Source organism: Sminthopsis crassicaudata, chromosome 2 (genome assembly GCF_048593235.1).
Source record: "Sminthopsis crassicaudata isolate SCR6 chromosome 2, ASM4859323v1, whole genome shotgun sequence".
Taxonomy (NCBI): domain Eukaryota; kingdom Metazoa; phylum Chordata; class Mammalia; order Dasyuromorphia; family Dasyuridae; genus Sminthopsis; species Sminthopsis crassicaudata.
The window spans coordinates 576,421,308-576,443,718 of NC_133618.1; the positions used below are offsets into that span (position 1 = coordinate 576,421,308).

General features: G+C 52.1%; 2 protein-coding genes across 14 annotated transcripts in view; one reads left to right on the plus strand and one right to left on the minus strand.

The window, feature by feature from the left end:
* LZTS2 (leucine zipper tumor suppressor 2) lies at positions 1 to 8,102 on the plus strand. 10 transcript variants are annotated; one of them, XM_074295355.1, is made up of 6 exons: positions 734 to 1,795; positions 4,236 to 4,700; positions 4,888 to 5,562; positions 6,261 to 6,530; positions 6,793 to 7,489; positions 7,860 to 8,102. In XM_074295355.1, the coding sequence occupies exons 2-5, from the start codon at positions 4,281 to 4,283 to the stop codon at positions 7,477 to 7,479; spliced, it is 2,052 nt and encodes a 683-aa protein (XP_074151456.1). In that variant the 5' UTR covers positions 734 to 1,795; positions 4,236 to 4,280; the 3' UTR covers positions 7,480 to 7,489; positions 7,860 to 8,102. The 10 variants fall into 10 exon arrangements, with proteins under 10 accessions (XP_074151449.1, XP_074151455.1, XP_074151452.1 ...); XM_074295356.1 differs by lacking the exon at positions 734 to 1,795 and adding an exon at positions 1,826 to 2,001; XM_074295348.1 differs by lacking the exon at positions 734 to 1,795 and adding an exon at positions 1 to 91 and having other exon boundaries at positions 6,793 to 8,102.
* PDZD7 (PDZ domain containing 7) overlaps positions 7,931 to 22,411 on the minus strand; it is a 22,062-nt gene continuing 7,581 nt past the window's right edge. The window contains exons 2-15 of one of the 4 annotated variants that reach the window (XM_074295345.1): positions 22,213 to 22,283; positions 21,670 to 21,846; positions 21,440 to 21,587; positions 20,735 to 20,795; positions 19,370 to 19,792; positions 18,774 to 18,971; positions 17,498 to 17,545; positions 17,120 to 17,295; positions 14,920 to 15,011; positions 12,047 to 12,138; positions 11,845 to 11,916; positions 9,709 to 10,317; positions 9,465 to 9,565; positions 7,931 to 8,888 (exon numbers count right to left, since the gene is read on the minus strand). In XM_074295345.1, the coding sequence (XP_074151446.1) occupies positions 8,721 to 8,888; positions 9,465 to 9,565; positions 9,709 to 10,317; positions 11,845 to 11,916; positions 12,047 to 12,138; positions 14,920 to 15,011; positions 17,120 to 17,295; positions 17,498 to 17,545; positions 18,774 to 18,971; positions 19,370 to 19,792; positions 20,735 to 20,795; positions 21,440 to 21,587; positions 21,670 to 21,846; positions 22,213 to 22,241 (2,394 nt within the window). In that variant the 5' untranslated portion in view covers positions 22,242 to 22,283 and the 3' untranslated portion in view covers positions 7,931 to 8,720. Of the gene's footprint in view, positions 8,889 to 9,464; positions 9,566 to 9,708; positions 10,318 to 11,844; positions 11,917 to 12,046; positions 12,139 to 14,919; positions 15,012 to 17,119; positions 17,296 to 17,497; positions 17,546 to 18,773; positions 18,972 to 19,369; positions 19,793 to 20,734; positions 20,796 to 21,439; positions 21,588 to 21,669; positions 22,284 to 22,411 lie in introns of all 4 variants that reach the window. The other 3 variants (XM_074295343.1, XM_074295342.1, XM_074295344.1) reach the window with 3 other exon arrangements.

The window sequence follows — 22,411 nt, forward strand, 5'->3', positions numbered from 1 at the left end:
CTCCAGCTTGGGCAGGCGATGGCAGCAGGCGGAGCAGCCGGGAGACTTCAGCCGGACGGGAGACAGAGCCAGAACCTCGGGGCAGCCCTCGGTGAGTGGAGGTCCGGGGGGCTCCCTCTGATAGAGTGAACTCGGCTGGGCTCCGAGAACGCCGGGCGCCGCAAGCTGCAAGAGCGCACTGGAGGTCCAGGCCGGGCAAGGAAAGTAACCTAAAGCGTCCCCTTCCTCGGCGCCCCACAGAACTAGCCGGGAGACCCGAGCACGCACAAAGAAAGCGGCAGGCGCCCCCCGAGCGTACACCGGAAGCCTCGTGAGCTTGCCAGGACGGAGGCGCGCGGGGCGGGGGAGGGGCAGAGGGGGCGGGGCGGGCCTGGGGGCGGAGTCCGGCCTAGTTTGCTCCAGTTCCTGCTTCCGCACCGGCGAGGCGGTAAACTGGGGTCACGTGCCCCCCGCGCGGACACGAGGGCGCCGGGGCCGGGACTGGGGTGTTAGTGAACCCGAAGGTCTGGCTCAACCCCGGAGGCTTTGTGGGGACGACCGCCCTCCTTCCCTCCCCCGCCCCCGTCGGGTCGGCAGCCGCCAAGAAAGAGCAAGGCCAGAGCGAGGAGCTGTCGGAGGATGGGGCAGTGATGGGAAGAAAGCCTGGTCGGTGCCTGAAGAGGCGAAGTTCTCGGAGTGGGAGGGGTTGGGGGCGTGGCTGGTCCCGGCGGGGGCGGTGTCCTCAGACCTCTCGGGGCGGGACTGTTTTTTCCCTTTCGAGGGAAAAAAGGAAAACAAGACTCTTTCCAGGGAGCTAAAAATAGCCCAGAGGTTGGGAAGGCTTCGCTGTGGGGGAACTGGGGCGGGGAGGGTGGCTGTCTGAGTGCGCCCTCCCTCAGGGACTGGGCGGATGCCCGGAGGCTCGTCACGTGGTCCGGGGGCCCGGTGCCTTGGGGTAGCCGTGGCCTCTGGGGCACGGTCTCCAATCCTCCCTAGCTTCGGCAGATTTGAAAGTGGGCAATTCCAATTCCACGGCGTGGGGCCGCACAAGAACACAGGAAGAGGGGCCTGTGGAAGTTCCCAAGCCCGTTTAGAGGCCGGGACCCCCTGGAGCGGCCCCACGCCTCCCCTTCCGCCTTGCCGTACCACTCGGGGCCGTCCCGGCGACTGGCCGCCTGGTGGCGTAGCCGAGGTCGACCCCGGGGTGTAGTGGTAGCCCAGGATCCATTCCCCAACCCCCAACATCCCCAACCGGGAGACTAGGAAGAATTGGGGGCACGGATGGTCAGGCCGGCCTGAACGGGCTGGGAAGGGGAGGAGCGGCCGGGCTTTTGTGCTGGAACTAGGACCAGCTGTCACCCTTTGGACTTGCGGGGCGGTGGGGGAGGTCGTGTTGACCCTTGAGGGCCCCCCATCTTTGCATGCCCTTTTGCACGCCCCGCTTGGGGGTGGGGGGAAGGCGTGACTGCCCACTTCCATACTTGGAGTTCTTTGGGAGCAGCGTTTGACGTGTGTGGATCCTGCACGAGCAACAGCGCGCATCCGTGCTCACATGTGCGCGTCTGTGTGCTTACCAGAACACGCGTGACGTGGTTGCGCGCGTGTCGGAGCCCAGTCGCTCGGGGGCGGGGCTACCTCCCCCTTCCTTGGGCTCTGCCCCTCCCATGCTTGGGTCAGGGAGGGGGAGGGGACGGAGACGGGGAGGGGGGAGGGGAGGCGGAGCCCCGGTCGGGCTTTTGGAGTGTCCGAGGATCTGGGCTGGAGCGAGGGCTCGGAGGGAGCTGCCGGGGTCTGAGCATGGAGCAGCGCGGTGGAGGTGAGGGGGGCAGGCACGGGGAGGGATGCCGTGGAGCCCCAGAGTTCGGTGGTAGCCTAGGTCCATCGTTAATGGACTTGGGGTGATCTTCGAGTCAGTGCTACTTGGGGGGGCCCGAGGGGACGCCCACTACTTTGTGTCCCGGGATTGGATTCAGCTTCTCCTGGCGCGGGGATGGACGAGGCACCCCGCACCCCCCCAGTCCTGTAAGCTTTGGAGGCAGTTTATCTAACTCTAGAGCCTCGGTGTGGGGGCGGGGATGGGGGTGGCGGCCCTGCCTATCCTAGCCCTCCCACTGAACTCCAGACTGAAGAAGTGGGGGTGGGGGAGAGGGGAGTCCTCCCGCTGGGTAAGTGTTTGAGCCGAGGGGCCCCCTTTCCCACAGAGCAGACACAGACGCTGCTCAAAATGGAGCCTCCGATAGCCCCTCCCTCTCCAGCTTGGAAGGAGAGAGCGGGAGCCCGGCCCCCCCAAGGCTCCGGCCTAGTCTGGACTTCCAGACACTGAGGCTGCCCTGCGCTGTCTCTCCACCCCTACTCCCCCTTCCACTTCTGCCATCTTTCTCCTTCTCTTCGTCTTCTTGCCTCTCCCTCCCACCCTGTCCCCCTCACTTTTCTGGTGCTCACAAGGAGACAGATGGGGGGAAGTTAGTCCACCCAGTGACCCCTTAAGACAGAGCCCACCATTGTGTGTGTTGGCCGATTCCCTCCTCGGTACTCGGTAACTTTAAGGATGGCATGTTAATTGGAGGGGGAGGTCTCATCTACTTAACCCCCTCCCCCCATTATTTGCCTGGGGCCTGGCCTGAGTAGGGGTGGATCCGGCTTTCTGGTCTGGAGCTGCAGTTGGAGAGAACCTGATGCTCTCTAGTTCTAAAGCTCCAAGATATTTCACCAGCTCAGTTTTCTGTTTTGAATTTGATCGTAAGGAAGAAAGAATTGGAGTTTAAGAAACTTCCTGTTCAGGTTCAGAAAATTAATTACCAGATCTTTGAGGTTTTTTTTTTTTTCCAATTCTTGAGATTGTTTTTTAGAATGGAAAGAGAAAAAGTTGTAAACTGATTCATATTTACAATTATACAGCTTCAATGTTTTTCATGCACTCTTCCCCAATATACCCACTTATGTTGATCTCCAGATTGTGTCTTGATGATTTGGACAGATGTCCAAAACTCTTAGAGGATTCAGGAAGGGCTGGGGTTCTGGATGGGCACCTCCCTTTCCCAACCTAAGAAGCAGATGAAACTGAGGATCAAGGGTCAGCAGACCCTGTTTCGATCCAGCCAAATTCTGGGAACCCCCATTCGCTGGGGGTGGCAGCAGAGCCTGTGTTTTCAAGGAGAAAAGGAAGTTCTCTCCAGATCATAACTAGTTTTTCTTCCTCAATGGGGTTGGCTTTTATTTCTTGGGATCAATCTGATATTGAGAGTTTGGTGGGTGATGTTGGAGATGGGGCAGTGTTTGTCTTGGAAAGAAAGCTCCAAACTCCATGTCCTTCATTAACCCCTGGGGTCCCTTTGGGGACAGGTGGTACTGGAGTGATTTAAGAGTTAAGTATTTTAGTGTTTAGTCCAACTTTGTGAAAACTGGGGGTAAGTGGTCATTGTTTCTCGGGAGGCAAACAAATGACCACTGATTAATTTGGGGAACAGAGGATGGACTGGTATAGTTTGGGGGGAATGGCACAGACAGCTTTTAGTTCTCTAATTATATCTGGAAACAGATAGGTGTGTAGTGTCTGTCTTGCAGTGGGTAGTGAGGTTTCTCCTCCTAAGGGCTGAGCTAGAAGAGAAGGCTTCTTTGGGAGTCAGAGAGACCTATGTTCCTAAGTGGGGACAGGTCCCCAGATCTTAGTGTAGGGGTTCAGCAAGATCTGAAACCTCAGACAGAGGTTTTGCCCTACCTGGAGGCCCTAGACTCATCTGACCAGTTTGGCCGGCTTGGCTACTTCCCTCCCCCTATCTGGCCCTTGCTCTTGACACCTTTTCTAGCCTCTCTGTACCCTCCCTCTCCTTTGCTTCCCCTCTAAAGGGGAAAGCCTATTTCTCATCAGATTTAAATCTCAGACCCCTGTTGAGATACTAAGGAACTCTAGAAACATGAGAAATCATGACTCTGTCTTTTTGGCTTCAAACAAAGGGCAAGGAAGAAGACGTATTTATGTGTTTGTGTGGATGTATGTGTGTGTTGGGGAGGTAAGTTTTCAGGGTTTGGGAGAGGCCTAATGAAACAAGGAATAGGCTTTGGACTAGGATACTTAGAATTGGGGCTACTTTGTGGTACCCAGGGTTCGAGATCATGGACATAGGGTCCTTGGGGTGGGGCATTGGCAGAGGGATTTAGGGTGGGCATTCGTCCAGCAGTAGGCTATGGGTGCAACTAGAGGTCTGGCAGGGACACAGGATCACAGAGTTCTGACTGTTGCCCTCCTCCTTATACAGCAGGTCGCCTTCAAGGCCTGTGGCCAGGCCACAGTCCCTCCAGCTATGGCAATCGTCCAGACTCTGCCTGTGCCCCTGGAAGCCAACCCTGAGAACACGGTCTCACACCCACCCCACCTGCCCACCATGGGCAGTGTGAGTAGCCTTATTTCAGGCCGGCCCTGCCCTGGAGGAGGGCCTACACCCTGCCACCATGCTCCCTCTGGACCCCCTTTTTTCCGGCAGCAGGATGGGCTACTGCTTCGAGGGGGTGGTTGTAGGGCCCAAGAGCCACTGTGCCCCCCAGTACCCACCAGAAAGCCTGTGGGAAATGCTGGCTTTGCATATATCAATGAGGACTTCCGGGGAGACTCACCCTCCAGCCCCTGTAGTGACACTGAGGATGCCCGGGAGCAGCAAGCCCGAAGTGCCCATCTCAGGGGCCCACCTCCAAAACTCATCCCTGTGTCTGGAAAGTTGGAGAAGGTAAGGACCCTTCCTTCCAAGTGCAGATTATCTTTCACAGTGTGTCCAGTGAAAGAGGTGGGATGGAATGGAGCTTTTTAGCACCTAGCTCTGCTTCTTCACCCAAGGGGTTACCATTTAGATGTAGGGCTTGGGAGAGGGAAACTTCCTAGCAGCCAGATGGTAGTACTTTGTTACTCTGTTTCAGAATATGGAGAAGAATCTGATCCGGCCTACAGCCTTCAAACCTGTGCTGCCCAAGCCTCGGGGGCCACCATCTTTGCCAGCATTCCTGGGGCCACGGGCTGGTGTTGGGGGGATGTCAGGGAGCCAGGGTAGTCTGACCCAGCTGTTTGGGGGCCCTGCTTCCTCCTCTTCTTCCTCTTCCTCGTCCTCTGCTGACAAGCCTCTGACCCTCAGTGGTTGGGCCAGTGGTTGCCCCTCAGGGACACTGTCTGACTCTGGCAGAAACTCACTGTCTAGCTTGCCTACTTACAGCACAGGGGGAGCTGAACCAGCTGGAAGCTCTCCAGTGGGACATCTACCTACTGATGGCGCTGGTAGAGGGGTGCTACCTGGAACTGGGAGCAGCCACCGTGGGGTCCCCATGGGTCCTTCACACTCAGACAGTGGGCGTTCATCATCCAGCAAGAGCACAGGATCCCGGGGAGGCCTCCTCAGTGGTGGGGGTACTCGGGTCTCTCCAGACAGTGGTTCTTGTGGGGATCGATCACCTCTACCTGGCCCGCCCCCACCTCCCCCCCCACCCCTGCCAGATGAGTCTCTGCTGCGATGTGCTCTGCAGGAGAAACTTCGGGAGCGTGAGGCAGAACTGCAACAGCTTCGGGACAGCTTGGATGAAAACGAGGCTGCCATCTGCCAGGTGACTGACTTCTCCCTTTACCTGTCACCATCCCCTGCCAGATGGGGATGAGCAGATAGAACCTTGAGTGGACAGAAACCTGGGTCTAATCCTTTATGCTTCAGTATGTTCTGAACTTCACTTAAATTCCCTTGTCAGCTCTCCCTGAGTAATGAGAAGTGGGAAAATGCTTCAGAAGTTACTTTTAGTGATAAGGAGTTGAGTGAAGGACAGACAACTTGAATAATTTAAAACACTAGATAATTCCTATGGGTGCATTATTTTACAGCTCATAAAATTATTTTATATCGCTACCCCCCTCCCCATTTTATAAATAAGGAAACTGAGGCTGGAAGCAATAAGGTGACTAAACCAGGATCATATATCAGATTGATAGTAGGGCCAGAATTAGACCTTCTGTTACCCTGCAGTCCTTCAGATCTTTGGGGCCTTCACCTACGGATGTTAACAGCAGCTGCATATCAGTACCTAAACTGCAGCCAGCCTAATATTAAGAGTAAGGTTTAATCTCCCTGAGCATATTTTCTAATGCATAGGTGTTTTGAGGAGGTGTGGATCAGTAGAAAATACTGGATTCTGTTGATCTAGGTTCAAATATCAGCCCCATAAGTGTGGGAGGGGAAGACAAACTATTTGTGCATGTTGGGGGGGGATGGAGAAGATTTATGGCCCTGCTCCCCCTCACTCCCCACCGCCAGGTCTATGAGGAAAAGCAGCGACGTTGGCAGCGGGAGCGGGAGGAGCTCCAGGAGGACTGTGTAGCCCAGGTGAAGCAGGCAACCCAGAGGGCCCAACGGGCCCAGCAGCTGCTGCAACTGCAGGTGTTCCAGCTGCAGCAAGAAAAACGCCAGCTGCAGGATGACTTTGCACAGCTGCTGCAGGAGAGAGAACAACTGGAACGACGGTGTGCGGCCTTTGAGCGGGAGCAGAGTGAGCTCGGTCCTCGACTGGAGGAGACCAAGTGGGAGGTGGGTTTGAGGGTGGGAAGATGGGGGAGAGGGTAGATTGGGGGGGGTGGTAGATATCTTTAGGACCAGACAAGCACCTGATCTTGAGGTAAAAGTTCCAGGGCTTCAACCTCATTATTTTAGAACTATTACCCAAGGTTTTCCAAGGGAAGCTGGAGCTCAAAGTAAGGTGGTTTGCCTCCAAATCTTTTACCTGCATTCTCTTGCTCAACCCCGGGGATGTGAGATCATCACTCACCATTGGTTCCCCCTTATCCCCAAGGTGTGCCAGAAATCAGGGGAGATCTCCCTGTTGAAGCAGCAGCTAAAGGAATCCCAAGCAGAGCTGGTTCAGAAGGGCAGTGAGCTGGCAGCGCTACGAGTGGCTCTTAGGGAAGCCCGGGCCTCCCTAAGGGCCAGTGAGGGGCGAGCTCGGGGGCTGCAGGAGGCTGCCCGGGCTCGGGAACTAGAGCTTGAGGTCTGCACTCATGAGCTACAACGGAGAAAAAATGAGGCTGAATGGCTCCGAGAGAAGGCCGGACAGTTGGACATGGCCGTGGCAGGACTTCGGGGGGCCCCAGAACCTATGCCCACCCCTGACCCCTTCTTGCTGTCGGAGAGTGATGAGGCCAAAGCTCAGAGGGCGGCAGCAGCTGGGGCTGGGGGAAGCCTTCGGGCCCAGGTAGAGAGGCTGAGGGCTGAGCTGCAGCAGGAGCGGCGTCGGGCCGAGGAGCAGCAGGGAAGCTTTGAGAGTGAGCGCCTGGCTTGGCAGGCGGAGAAGGAGCAAGTCATTCGCTACCAGAAGCAGCTGCAGCACAGCTACATCCAAATGTACCGGCGCAATCGGCAGCTAGAGCAGGAACTGCGGCACCTGAGCCTGGAGCTGGAGGCCCGAGAGCTGGTGGACTACAGCCTGCCTGAAACCCCACCCTGTGTCCACTTGGAGGAGATCACAGCCACAGAGATCTGAAGATTCATAGGTTAGAGGAGCCAAGAGACAGTGGATGGGAATCAGCTTGGGGGACCCTGTGTTGAGGGACTCTTACTTCTCCACCTTTCTTTGCCCTGAATGAGTGCAGGGATAAGTGTCTGGGCCAACTTTTCAGTAGAGCTAAGGGCCCCATGTGATTATTCATAGGGTGATCTCAAGCTCGCTCATGCCCTTTCCGGGGGAGGTGTGAAGACCATTCCCCCACTCCAAACCTGCCCAAGCTTTGAGGGCCTCAGGATTCCACACCACAGAAAGAGAAGGCTCCATATTCCCCTTCTCCCGGAAGTATGTGCCTCCCGTCCCTGTCCTGGGCTAAAGGAGGAGGGACCTGGGGTGAAAATGCCTTGGTTCTCCCTCAGGTTCCTCTTTCTGGAGCCCCATTCATAGCCCCCTGTGTGACCAGGAGCTGCCTTCAGACCAAAGGAAGAACTCAGAGACTTCTCATTTATTTGTGTTTGTTACTATTCCGATCTCTAACATCATCCCACCCTCTTTTTCCTGAGTTTATGGCATCTTTAAAATTGTATATTTTTCACACGTGTAAATTTCTTGTACAAACCCAAAGAAAAAATTAAAAATTTTTTTTTTGTTTTTAAGAAAAATGAATGTGCTTAAAAGTGTCTATAAGAGAGAGTCTGTTCTCTGCCCACATACACACTACTGTTGGCTCCTCTTTAGCTCCTCTCCTGGTTTTGGGAGGTCCTGCTACGTGTCCAGTAGAAAATGGTCTGGAAATCCTTATGGAACTTGACTTGAATGGAATTTATAGGGTCTGAGATACTGGGGTACTTCTCTTACATTCTAAACCCTTAACTAAGTAATGACTAGAAGCACAGGACTGGATGAGATGGACCCTGGTCCTCTCTCACTGGAAGAGCCCTGTGTGGAGGGCCCTACCTGTGAGATACTAGACAGGGCAGGGAAGCGTTTACACTCCAATTCCCATGGCTCTGACCCCCACTCTAGGCCTTAGATTTGAGGCACATCTGGGCCTAGGGGGAACAAGGAAGGCTGGTTATTAGCACCATCATCTAATTTCTGTTCTGACCACAGATCTGCCCTGTTTGAGAGATATGAGGCCCTAGAAGATGGATTAAGGAAAGTGGTTGTGGTCATCCAGGAACTTGGGGTAGTGCTGGGGGGGGATAACCCCATCTCTGTTAACTTAGGGAGGGATCAGGGAGTGAATCAGCAGGTCATCAAAAGAAAGTGATCTGGGGCTAAGAGATGGAGGAAGGGGCTGAAGGACAAGGGCGAGGAAGCCTGACCACTATCTCCATGGGCTCCCGAGCCTTGTTTCGATAGGCCCTGCGGATGGTGTCCACAGCTCGCTGGTGAGTCACCTGTTGGAGGCTCTCCCCATCCACAGAAACAAGCTCAAAGCCAGCCTGATGGAGAGGTCACAGCCTTAGCTCCTTCCTTTCTGGGGCTCGGGCTTCTCACCCCATTTCCCAATCTGAGACTGGAGGAGGAGTTAGGGGGAAGTGTGTGCTTGGGGGGGGGGGGGAACAGCGCTGACAATGAGATTTTTGTTCAGTATTTTCTTTCTTGGTTGCGTTGGGGGGGGGGGGTGGTAAAACAGACAATAGTCCCTTTGTTGTGTGTGGGGGGGGATGTTTTTGCTCCACCCAAGATAAACCCCTCCCTCCATCCACCCCCACCCATCGTGCTTAGTCATAGCATCATTGGATTTGGAAGTGAAAGGGATCTTAGGTCATCTAGTCCCATCTCTTCATTTTTACATATGAGGAAACTGAGACTCAGAGATGATGTGACTTGGAAATAGCTAAGCTTAAATCCTTTTAAGTCATATCTAGCCTGCTTTCCATTCTGTCCCATCTATCCCCCATCACCCCAAAGCCATCAGTGCTCATTCTAGGCGTTGCCTCCTCTCCCCCACAATGGATAAACCAGATTTAGAACTGAGCTTGGAATCCCTCCCCACGGACAGATTTCCCCAGTACCTGTAGAGCCCCACTGAGGAAGGCTGCCCCTCCGGGAAAAATCTTCTCAATCTTCACCATGGGCTGCACCTTGGATTCTATCCCCCCGGAAATGCTGATTCCTGGGAGTGGGGTTCTCTGTCAGAGGCTCCCCCAAGTTCGCTTCCTGGACCCCTGGCGCGTTCCCAGATCGGGGGATTTCTCCCTCTACCACGGCCCTGTCTCCCATCTTAGCCCTCAGTGACCCTCCCATTGCTCTGCTCACCCAGGGACTGTCTGAGCTTGGAGAGAGTGACCGTCCTGAGCTCCCCCTCTTCATCGCCGTCAGGAGGCGGCTCTTGCTCCTGGGTCCCTCCACGCTGGTCAGGGTCCTCAGCGATTACGTGGGCGCTGGGACCGGGGAGGGGCAGCCGGGAGCGCCGGGACTTACTGTAGCGTCCGTTCCCGGGGGCCGGGGACGGGGATCGCCTGCTGCCTGGGGACTTGCCACGGCTGCGGCTGCGGCTGCGGCTGCGACCTCGGCTGCGGCTGCGTCGGGCATCGTCGCGCGCCCGTCCGGGGGGTTCGCTCAGCAGCCAATTGGGCCGGGGGGGCCGGGGAGCTACAGGGGGTGGCCTGGGCGGTGGCGGCGGGGGCGATGAGCTGCGGCGGCCGGGGCATGTGAAGGCGTCCACTGGAACGTCTCGCAGCGGGGGGAAGGGCTTGTGAGAGCGGCGAGGGGCAGCGGCCGGGGAAGGACTCGGGGTGTCCTCCGGCTGCGAGACCTGCAGCCCCACTAGCCGCTCCCCCAGCGCCCCCGCCGCCGCAGCTGCCGCCTCCTCTTCCTCCTCAGCGAAGCCATTCATCGGGAGCAGGTAGAAACCTCCCCTGCTGTCTGTGGAGGGCAGGGGCGGGAAAGAGGGGGCTGTGGTCACCCTCCTAGCCTTTACTCCCTGCTTCCCCCCCCCCAGGCTCTGCTCAGTCAGCTCTCCCCACCCCACCCATTTCCCAGGACCACTGCACACCAACCCCCTGACCCAGTCCAGATGAAGAGAAGGTACTCTAGACAAACATCCTAATTTTAAAGGTGAAGAAACTGAGTCATCGAGAGAGTGACCGCCCACGTCACTAAGGTGGTACCTAAATAAAGAGCAGAACATCAGAATTCCCTTTCTGTAAGTCCAAAGCCGGGTCTCTCTCCTGTGCCAAAATGATCCTTCTAGGGCCTCCTAAGACTAGGCACCTACGTTTGTGTGGCATCTACTGAAAACCAGATCTTTGTGGGCTTGAAGTCAGATTTGAGGAGGGTCTGCAAATGACAAGGCTGAAGCCTGCACCCAGTGCCTGGGAGCTGAGAGGCCCAAGGCTGGAAGGAAACGTTGCCACAGAGCTCTAGGGGGAAAGGCTGCCTGCTGTGGGTCACCTTTCACAGATACTACTGCAATAACTGCTAGGTGGCTCATGTGCATAGATCACTGGGCCTAGAAAACGCTTTGAATTTGACCCCAGACATTTAGTGGTGTCTAGGCAAGCCACCAGTAGATGTCTGGAGTAACATTTGAACTCTGTCCCATTTTCAGCATCTGTAAAATGGAGATGACAGCAAATAGCACTTACCTCTCAGGGAAGTTGGGGATAAGCTAATATGTGTACAAGCAAAATTATTTGTATTTGCAAAGCTACTTGTATAAATGCTAGTTATTTTTTTTTGCTGAGGCAATTGGGGTTAAGTGACTTGCCCAGGGTCACACGGCCAGGAAGTGTTAAGTATCTGAAGTCACATTTGAACTCAGACCCTCCTGACTTCAGAGCTGGTGCTCTATCCATTGAGCCACCTGGCTGCCCCTAGTTGTTATTATTATTATTGATGGAATTCCCTATTTATAGTCTCCTCCTCTTCTAATCCTTTCTAGAAAGGGCTGCCAAGATTATCTTTCTAAGGCACAACTTTGACTCTCCTGTTCAAGAAACTTGAGTGCTTCCTTATTGTCTCTAGGATAAAATAGAAAGTCTACAATTTGGCTTTCAAAAAACCTTTCTTCACAATCTAACTCGCCTTGCTTTTCAGCTTATTGTATGTCCTTCCCCTTCTTGGTTTTGTAGTCAAGCTAGTTGTTCCCTATACATGACATTCCAGCTCCCAGCTGGGTGTTTTTGCACAAGCTGTTTACTAAACTATACACTTCAGGTACAACTGAAAGCAGCTTTTCCCCTTTTCTTTACTATGTACTCAGCATCAGCAGAACCCAACCCTCTGTGCTTATGTGAGACTATTGAAAAAACTTGGAGCAACTGTTCCCCCTCCTCCTCCACTGTGGCGCAGATCATTCCTCACCCACCTACCAATCACCCATATAAGAAAAGTCAGAAGTTTAGGCTTCTCATATTGTGTTCTTCCCTACCTCTCCTGTCAGACACTAACCAGGCACAGGTGTGATGAGGTGGCGCTTGGGCGGCGTGTCCTGTCGGGTGGGCCGAAGAGCAGGTGGCCTCACTGTGGGGAATCAGAAGGCCCGAGGCCTTCTTAGTCAAGCAGAAAACTTCATACCACGCTGTGAATGGAACCTCATGGGATTCGGACTGCAAGAGGGCCATTCAAACACCGACCACCCAACCACACACACCTGCTCGACTTTTGAGTGCTTCATATGCTTCAAGCTCCTTGGGCATCACTAGGCTGTCAAATTTGCTGAGGTCTCCAGGGGTCACTGCACTCCTAGAGGGTACAGGAAGGAAGGGGGTGGTGAGTCCCAAGAAAGGTAGTATGTGTGAATGTGTATGACTATGTGTGAGTGTGTGTGAATGTGTGTGTGAGAGAGTATGGGTGAATGTGTGTGCATGTGTGTGAGAGAGTATGTGAGTGTGTGAATGTGTGTGTGAGAGTGTGTGTGTGAATGTGTATGACTGTGTGAGAGAGTGTATGTGAATGTGTATGACTGTGAGTGTATGTGTGAATGTGTGACTGTGTGTGAGAGAGTGTGTGTGAATGTGTGTATGTGTGTGAGAGTGTGTACGAATGAGTATGACTGAGAGTGTGTGTGTATATAAGTGTGTGAGTGTGTGTGAATGTGTATAACTGTGTGTAAGTGTGTGTGAATGTGTATAACTGTGTGAGTGTGTGAGAGTGTGTATGTGTGTGTGTGAATGACTGTGTGTATGTGTGTAAGTGTGTGTGAGAGTGTGTATGAATATGACTGAGAGAGTGTGTGTATATGAGTGTGTGTGTGAGCGTGTGAATGTGTATGACTCTGTAAGTGTGTGTGTGAATGTGTATGACTGTGAGTGTGAATGTGTGTGAGAGTGTGTGAATATGATTGTGAGTGTGTATGAGTGTGTGTGTGAATGTGTGTGAGTGTGTATGAATGTGTATGACTGTGTGTGAGTGTGTGTGTGTGAATGAATATGACTATGAGAGTGTGTGTGTGAGTGTATGTGTGTGAGAGTGTGTATGAATGAGTATGACTGAGAGTGTGTGTATATATGAGTATGTGTGTGAGTGTGTGTGAATATGTATGACTGTGTGAGTGTGAATGTGTGTGAGTGTGTGAATGTGTGTGTGAATGTGTATGAATGAGTATGACAGGGTGTGTGTGAATGTATGACTGTGTGTGAGTGTGTATGAATGAGTATGACAGAGTGTGTGTGTGTGAATGTGTATGACTATGTAAGTGTGTGTGTGAATGTGTGTGTATATGACTGTGTGAATGTGTGTGTGAATGAGTATGGCTGTGAGTGTGTGTGTAAATGTGTGTGTGAATGTGTATGAATGAGTATGACAGAGTGTGTGTGAATGAGTATAGCTGTGAGTGTGTATATGAATGTGTATGATTGTGTGTGTGTGAATGTGTATGAATGAGTATGACAGAGTGTGTGTGAATGAGTATAGCTGTGAGTGTGTATGTGAATGTGTATGATTGTGTGTGTGAATGTGTATGAATGAGTATGACAGAGTGTGTGTGAATGAGTATAGCTGTGAGTGTGTATGTGAATGTGTATGATTATGTGTGTGTGAATGTGTATGAATGAGTATGACAGAGTGTGTGTGAATGAGTATAGCTGTGAGTGTGTGTGTGAATGTGTATGACTGTGTAAGTGTGTGTGAATGTGTATGTATGTGACTGTGTGAATGTGTATGACTGTGTGAATGTGTGTGTGAATGTGTATGAATGAGTATGACAGGGTGTGTGTGAATGTATGACTGTGTGTGAGTGTGTATGTGAATGTGTATGAATGAGTATGACAGAGTGTGTGTGTGTGAATGTGTATGACTATGTAAGTGTGTGTGTGAATGTGTGTGTATATGACTGTGTGAATGTGTGTGTGAATGAGTATGGCTGTGAGTGTGTGTGTAAATGTGTGTGTGAATGTGTATGAATGAGTATGACAGAGTGTGTGTGAATGAGTATAGCTGTGAGTGTGTATGTGAATGTGTATGATTGTGTGTGTGTGAATGTGTATGAATGAGTATGACAGAGTGTGTGTGAATGAGTATAGCTGTGAGTGTGTATGTGAATGTGTATGATTATGTGTGTGTGAATGTGTATGAATGAGTATGACAGAGTGTATGTGAATGAGTATAGCTGTGAGTGTGTGTGTGAATGTGTATGACTGTGTAAGTGTGTGTGAATGTGTATGTATGTGACTGTGTGAATGTGTATGACTGTGTGTGAATGTGTGTGTATGTGACTGTGTGTGAATGTGTATGACTGTGTGTGTATGACTGTGTGTGTATGTGACTGTGAATGTGTGCGACTGTGTGTGAATGTGTATGACTGTGTGTGTGAATGTGTGTGTATGTGACTGTGAATGTGTGCGACTGTGTGTGAATGTGTATGACTGTGTGTGTGTATGTGACTGTGTGTGAATGTGTATGACTGTGAGTGTGTGTGAATGTGTGTGTATATGACTGTGAATGTGTGCGACTGTGTGAATGTGTATGACTGTGTGTGTGTGAATGTGTGTGTATGTGACTGTGTGTGAATGAGTATGGCTGTGTGTGTGTGTGAATGTGTGTGTATGTGACTGTGAATGTGTGCGACTGTGTGTGAATGTGTATGTGTGTGAATGTGTGTGAATGAGTATGACAGAGTGTGTGTGAATGAGTATGGCTGTGTGTGTGAATGTGTGTGTATGTGACTGTGAATGTGTGCAACTGTGTGTGAATATGTATGACTGTGTGTGTGTGAATGTGTGTGTATGTGACTGTGTGTGAATGTGTATGACTGTGAGTGTGTGTGAATGTGTGTGTATGTGACTGTGAATGTGTGCGACTGTGTGTGAATGTGTATGACTGTGTGTGTGTGAATGAGTATGACAGAGTGTGTGTGAATGAGTATGGCTGTGTGTGTGTGTGAATGTGTGTGTATGTGACTGTGTGAATGAGTATGGCTGTGAGTGTGTGTGTGAATGTGTATGACTGTGTGTAAGTGTGTGTGTGAGAGTGTGAGTGTGAGACACACCACAGACCCCAGATGCTGCCCCCTCTTGGAGCCCTTACCTGATGTCCCGAAGCAGCAGTAACTTCTCCGGCCGGTCCAGGATGGCCAGCAGAGGCCTCACCAGGTCTTCCACACCCCCCTCATGGACATACTGCAGACAGAAGGACGAAGGGTCAGACAGACAGGGCTCCTGGGGGGCGGGGAAGGTAACAAAGGGGGAGCCCCGGGGCCAGCGAGGTCCCGTCTCCTGCCGGGATAAGGAAGGGCAGGAGGACCGGGCCCAGGGGAGGGAGGACTGACATTCCAGCCGCTCTAGGAGAGGCCACGGCCCGCGGGGTTTCTGGAAGGGCGCCCTCCGGAGGCCAGCTCTGGGTCTAACCTTCAAGTGCCTGTTCATTGAATGTCCGGCTCCGATCTAGAGGCGGGCCCGGGGCCTGTCTCTGATAAGCGGGCACCGGGGCGGGATCTCGGGGGGCAGCGGCCGTTTGGGAAAAGATGAGGCGGGATGGGCGCATGTGAGCGGAAATAAGCAGCTCACCAACAGCTACCCCAGCTCCCTCAGCACGTACGAGGGTACACACGATCCGCCTGGCAATGAGGAGGAGTGCGGCGCCCCCTTGTGTCCATAGTGTGACACGGATACGGAGCAACGTGGAGATGCTCCCCCTGGTGACCAGAGCGGGAGACACAGGCTAACGAGTCAGGCAAAGGCCCCCTAGTGGCCAGAGTGTGCACGGACAGACCGGCCTCCGAGCTAGCGCGTGCACATCCATAAACGTCCCGGTGCGGATCCGCGGTCAGTCAGGACAGGAGCATTGCCTAGGTAGCCGACCACAAGGGCGTGGACACGCACCCTAGCCTCGGAGGCAGCCTCGCCATCCAGTACCACCTGACGCTGCGGGAGGAAGGGAGCCTTTCCACATCATCCATCCATCAGCGCGCATTTGTCAGGCGCGGGCCGCACACACGCAGAGGAGACAGGTCCACACAAGGCTCCACAAGTGGCAGCCCCGCCTTCTCCGGGAGACCTTACGGGCACCTTCTGTCTCCCAAAGACCTCTCTGCACGTCAGAGTAGCTCTAATGGTCAGAAAGCTTCTCTTGCATGACCTCGCACCGGACACACCCGCACACCCACGAATGGCCCCGACAAGCCGGCACAGACTCCCGCCTCGAAGACCGAGCGGCAGAGCTGAGAGCTGGAGGACTCCGGGGTTACCTAATGAAGCTCTTTATAGGCGGAGGACGAAACGAGCCCGAGACCACGCCGCCCTCCGTGTCAGGCGCGGCTCTGTTAGCGCGGGCTTTCTAGCACCGGCCTTTAACTTTAGGTGGAGATGATTTGAGCCCCTGTCAAGCTTTGAGAAAGGTGGAAGCTTCTCTGAACCTCATTTTCCCTCAGGCAAATGAAGGCCGCGTCCAACCCAAGTCTTCCAGAGAGGGGGCCCGCTTCCCTCAGGAGGGATGAGCCCAAATGTCAGGCCGTTAGGCTCCGGCTTTTATCTACGAACCCCTCGGTCATTTAGAGCCGGCACAATCCGCCCGCAGCCTTTAATAAGGAATTCCTTCCTCCTTACACGTCTCCAAACCAGAACTGGCGCTCGCCGTCCTCAGGGTGAGACTGATGGGCTGCTCGGGGCAAAGGCCTCCTCGCCTCGCCTCTACCTCTTTTCATTCCTAAACTCAGCTCAGACGTCGCCTCTTCCAGGACTTTTCCGATTTACCAACGTGCGGTGCCCCTTTCCCAGTGACGGATGTTTGGGTGGCCCGCATCTCCCGGAGAATAGGCTCTTTCCAACCAGAATCTGCATCCCTTGAGGGCAAGGAATCCAGCGCCAGTCACGTAGTAGAGATAGAGTGAACACTTGTTACTGATTGGTCTTCCTCACCCAAGACCGGCTCCAATACGAATGGAAGGGAGACGAGGTGACAGCCGGAGGGATAATACCCTCCCCTTGTAGGCTACGGAGGTACGGGGGACAATGCTGATCATTTATGGAGGAATTTAAGGTTTTTGGAACACTTGCTATGGATTTGATTCTGAAGCTTTGGGGGATAACGGCTATTATCTCTACTCAAGGATGAGGAAAACAGGCTTCCAGAGGTGAAAGGACTGATTACATATCTAAAAATATCGGAGGCAGAATCCGTCCTCATTTTTAGGACCAGCACTCCTCCGCTAAGCCATTCCTCTAAACGATTGGATATTAGGGATTTAATGGTGGATGCTGACCAGAGGAAGGAGGCAGGGAAAACCTACCCGGGTACAGTGACGAGTAACAGCTAGGACCTCATCGTCAGTCAGAAGGCGCCGGGCCAGGTCCTGGATGAGGGGGAGACGGCTCTCCCAGGCCTTTATCCGGTCCTCTCCATTGGTCAGTTGGCTGGAGCGCCCTTCAAATCCTGGGAGGAGCATGGTCTGAGCTCTCTCTCTGTCTAGGGTTGGAGATGGGGATGGGAGATGGGGATGGGGGATGCGGACGGAGGACCAGTTAGGGAACCCAGACCCAAAAAGAATTAAGGTTTGAGAACCCTGCTGGTAGAAACTCCATGATCCCCAAAACCACATGCATCCTGGCCCCCTCCCCTGAATCCAGTGCAGGACTCACCAAGACCCAACACTCCTATGGGAACTTACCCCTTCTCAGTTTCCAGGTGACAAACTTCTGCACGGGTCCTGATGCCCCTATGGAAGAGAGAGTTGAACTTCAGCCTCCTTGGTAAATCACGTCAGCAAGTGACCTACTGACCATCTCTGGTCCTGTGCCAGGCCCTGCCTTGGCCATACTGAATGGAGGGGAAACTAAGGAGGGAGGGAGGGAAAAGAGGAAGAGACAGGAGAAACTGAAGAAATGTTCCCAACCCTTGAGAGTTCACAGCCTGGCTGGGGAGATAAATCGAATCTTTGCTGGGCATCAGGGAATAAGGAAGAGAGCTGTGTTGCTATAATGGTAAGACTCTAGATGGCTGAGGACTGACAAGCTGCAGGAGCTCAGAAGAGGGAGAGATCAGTGGGGACTGCAGTGTTCTAGGAAGGCCCCTTGGATGGCATGGCACTTGAGCTGTACATGTCCATGAGAAGCATGTAAACACAGGTGCTAGAATGTGCCTAGAGGGTGAAGAGGAGTTTCTATTTAGGAAACAAGGCTAGGAGATAAGTTTGGGGCCTTCTAGAAGGCTTTGAATGTCAGATTAATGAGACTCACACTCTTTTCTGAGGGTACAATTCCCAGTTTCCCCATGAAGCTCACCATTTCCAGTGAAATAAGCCTAGTTTTACACTGCCATTCCCTAAATGTCAACTATTAGGAGGAAAGGAAGGGAATAAAAATAAATATGGCCTCTATTGTGTATCAGGCATTATGCTAAATAGTTTATAAACAATATCTCATTTGATCTCCATAACTATCTTTCAAGATAGTGCTATTATTGTCCCCATTTTACATTTGAGGAAACTGAGGCAACTAGAAGTTAATATTCTTAGGGGCACAGCTAGTAAATGTCTGAGGCTGGATTTGAATTCTGGTCTTTCTGATTCCTGGCTCAAAGCTCTATCCATTAGGTCACACAGTTGCCTCTAGTAATATCAATAAAAGACTCGATTCTGCACACACACACACTCACACATACCAGGTCCATCCCTCACTCTGGTTTTCCTAGGGAAGGAAGTGTTTACACCAGAACATTGACCCTTGCCTTCACCTTTCTAAAGCTTGGTTAGTCTGTCTTAAGAAGAAAAAAAAGTGTTCTGGGGCAACCTTGCTCCTCACCATCTGGTTAGTCTGGCTAGCCAGACTTGCTGAGGCCAGTGAAGGCCAGTTAAAGCAGTCCCTTACACTGGTAAGGGTAAGGTAAGGGGACATGTGGAAGGCAGGAACCAAAATCCCCTCCCCATCATTAATTATGTCTTTTACCTTTCTCCCCTTCCAGATGTGAATGGAATCTACTGGTGTTCTCATTCTCCAGCACTGAGGCTTCATTTTTGCCATCTCCTATCAGCCGCCCAGTCTTCCCCCCCTTGAAGAAGAGGTTCATCAATGTCTTGGAACGCTGCAGGGCACCCTTCTCTAGGGGTGACCCCGACTTCTCCTTCCGTCGCTGTTTTTTCTCTTCTGAGTGTAGGAGACAGGAGGCTAGAGGGCTGGGGCAGGAGGGGGAGTGAAAGGGGAGAGTGGACATGATCTAGAAGGGGGATGGGAGGCAACTGGAAGAGACTGAGGGAGAGGGAGTAGAATCTACCAGTTTTTCATCCAGAGATTTCACTATAGAAATAGCTTCAAAGTACCCTTCTCTCTCCTCCTCTCTATCCTCATCCTCCCTGGGAAACTTTAGCCTAGGGTAATTTGGAGAGACTTATGTGGAGGTGGAGGAGGAGACACAATATGATAGACCAAGATTTCAAGGGCAGCACCAAGTATGGGTGCTCAGGACCCAGCTTAGGGATGGAATTAGAAGCTATTGTAGAAGACTCAGAATGGATAAGAATGAGACATCCCCATCCCCAACATACCCCATAAGGTCAGGTAGCTCTGAGATCGAGTGATGGGTGGCCGAGGCCTGCTGAGAGCCAGGAGTAGGGCTGTTTTGGGGGACTCAGACAGGGCGGTGTCAAGGCGAGAACCAGATCTTCGGGCAAGAAGGGGCCCATCTGATCGAATGGCTGTATCTCTGAGGATCACTGTGGGCCGGACACTGCACCACGTCTCCACTACCCCGCTGACTTCTGGCTCAGTCTGTATGGCCGTGTCTGCTCGTCCCCAGCCCCTGGACCCTGGCCCAACTAGCTCCTCTGTGGATAGACCAACGTCCACCATGTCCAAGGGGAGGCAGCTAGAGCCAGAGCCAGAACTGTAGGGGATGCTGGAGGAGTAGGAGGACACAGTTGAACTACTCTCCGATGTCTGTGACAGCTGCTGCAGGGGCCCATTGTTCACTATGAAGAGGCAGGGGCCCAGATCAGTCTGGGGAGATGGACATGTCCCTGCCCTCTCCTTAGCAGCCCCTCCCTGCTTCTTCCTGGCTTTCTAAGATCCCTGTTGCAATGTAAGAGGGAACAAGCTAAACTGGGAGCAGTGTGATAGAAAAAGCTGTGGTCTGCAAGTCAGGACACGTGGGTTCTAGTCCCAGGTCCTCCACCGACTCCCTGGGCGACATTGGGCAAGTTGTTTCTATCTTATCGCTGGCTCTTTCCTCAGCTGAAAATTGAGGGGGTTAGACTATATGTATTGACACTGATACTACCTACCTTGCAGGGTGGTTGGGAGGTTCAAATGACAGAAGCTCCTGATGAACTATAAGGTGCCACATAATTAATTGCAAGCTATATTATTATTGCAGATCAGGGTTTCCATACCTGGAACACACTCCCTCCTCCTCATGCCGCCTTCTTCCCTCAAGCCTTGAGTTCCAATTTCTGCAAGAAGCCTCTCCCAGCCTTCCTTCATCTGGATACCTTCCCTGGGAGATTATCTTCAAACTATCCTATCTATAATATTTTTGTATATAGTTGTCTTTCCCCAGTAGTATGTGAACTCCTGGCACTATTAGCAGTATCCATGGGTCCAAAAGTTAAGAACCCGCATTGTAAATAATTGTAGATAGTACTAAGGCCCTGTTCTTCCTTGAATCCAAGCTTTCCTAAGAGGCAGGATTTTGAGAACTGGCAGATTTGGAGGCTAAAATGTCAAGATTAAAAAATCCCCTGGAACCCAGATGAGTGACTGGGAGGTAGAAACTTTTGGAAGGAAAGGAGGCTTTTGGATTAAGCTTGGGACACCCAGGCTCTAGCCATTCATGAAGTGATCCCTCCATCCCCTCCCCAGACACACATGGAGCCCCTCAAAGTCTGACCCATGCTGCCTTCAGAGCTTCTTACATTGGTCCAGCCAGCAGTACTCAGACACCATTTCCTTATAGGCTGGATACCTTCCCGTTTCCTGAAGGAAGGGGGAGAAGGGAGGAAGAAAAGAGAAGAGGAATGGAAAAGGAAAAAGAAATGCAGTAGGAAAGGAAATGGGAAGTATGGAGATTGGGATGGGAACAGAGAATTGAAGAATTGAGACATGGAGGTAAGGGTATGATTATCTTCCATATTTTAAACAATATGAAAAATATCACCCAAGAACTGGTTAATTATCCCAATCTCTCCCTGGTTGATCCCTTAAAATAAAATCTAGAAGAGGCAGTTAGGTAGTACAGTGGATAGAACACAGCTTTGGAATCAGGAGGACCTGTGTTCAAATCCACCCTCAAATATTACTAGCTGTGTGACCCAGGAGATGTTAACTTCCTCCCCCCCACAAAAAAAATCAAATCAAGAAGGCCTACTGCGTCTTCCTTTCATTGTCTATATAATAGTCACAGAGGCTAATTCCTTGAGCCTGGGCCTAGCTCTCTACAGAAGTCACCTTGTGTTCCCCCATTACTCTGAGTTATAGAGCCAGGGCTTGCTGATAAAGCCAGCTGCCTTGTTTTAGTGTTTAGATTTGCTACTCTTAGAAAGTTCTTTCTGCAGTCTGACTTTTATCCTTCCATCCCAGAGTCCAATGGGTCTGTAACAACCCTATTGTCAGTGGCCTACCTTGATGGTCAGCATGATGTGTGTCTGACCCTTCAGCACCTCCACTGCTTGGCTGTGACTAATGTGATCAAACTTCACTCCATTAGCTGCCAGGACCTGGTCTCCCACTTTGATGCCATTCTCTTCAGCCAGGCCACCATGGTCCACTCTGAGACCAGGAAGATCAGTCAGAATAACTACTCCAGTGTCTCCAGCCAGCCCCTATTCCAGCCCCTGCCCAATATACTCACTTGGAGACATATATTCCCAGACCAAACTCTCTGCCCCCTCGGATGTTGAAACCTAGGCAGAAGTCATCAGAGGTCGTGTACAGGTGCACAATGCGCCTAACTCCATCATCCGAGCTGCAGTCTGAGGGTGTTGAACTGCATTTCTCCACCACTAGCCTTCGGTTGACCACATCCACCCTAGTACCCAGCAGACCAGCCAAGAGAGTGGGGGGCATCAGTCACTAACAAGCTTGGATCGAAGATGGGGGGCCCTGCAGCACTTCAATGCCTCCCATCCTCAGGTGCCAGGCTCTCCACAGATCCTTTCCCAGGCTTAGATATAACTCATGTCACTGAGCAAGGGGGAGGGGAGATAGTAGCCCTTTTCCCGACTAGGATTTGTCCAGAGCTGGATAAATAGCCCCCAAGAGAGTGATCATAATTTTGTGACAAGGGATAAAGAGAGGGCATAGGACAAGGAGATGGGGAAGAAGAATTCCCCAGTAAAAGAGAGGATGAAGTCTCAGTTCCCAAAATGCCACCAAGATGGTTAGGCTCACTCACCAAAAGTCTGCACAGACAGGAAGAGGCATAGATAGGATCTGAGAAGAGCAGGAGGAAAAGAGCAGCAATGTCTGAGGAGGGGTCACAGGGAGAAGAAAGCACAGGAAAGGAAAACTGACTCAGCAGGGAGAGAGGGGCTTACATCAGATTCAGGAGCCCCCTCAGTCACATCTTTCTTTGGCTGTAGGAATTAGTCTGT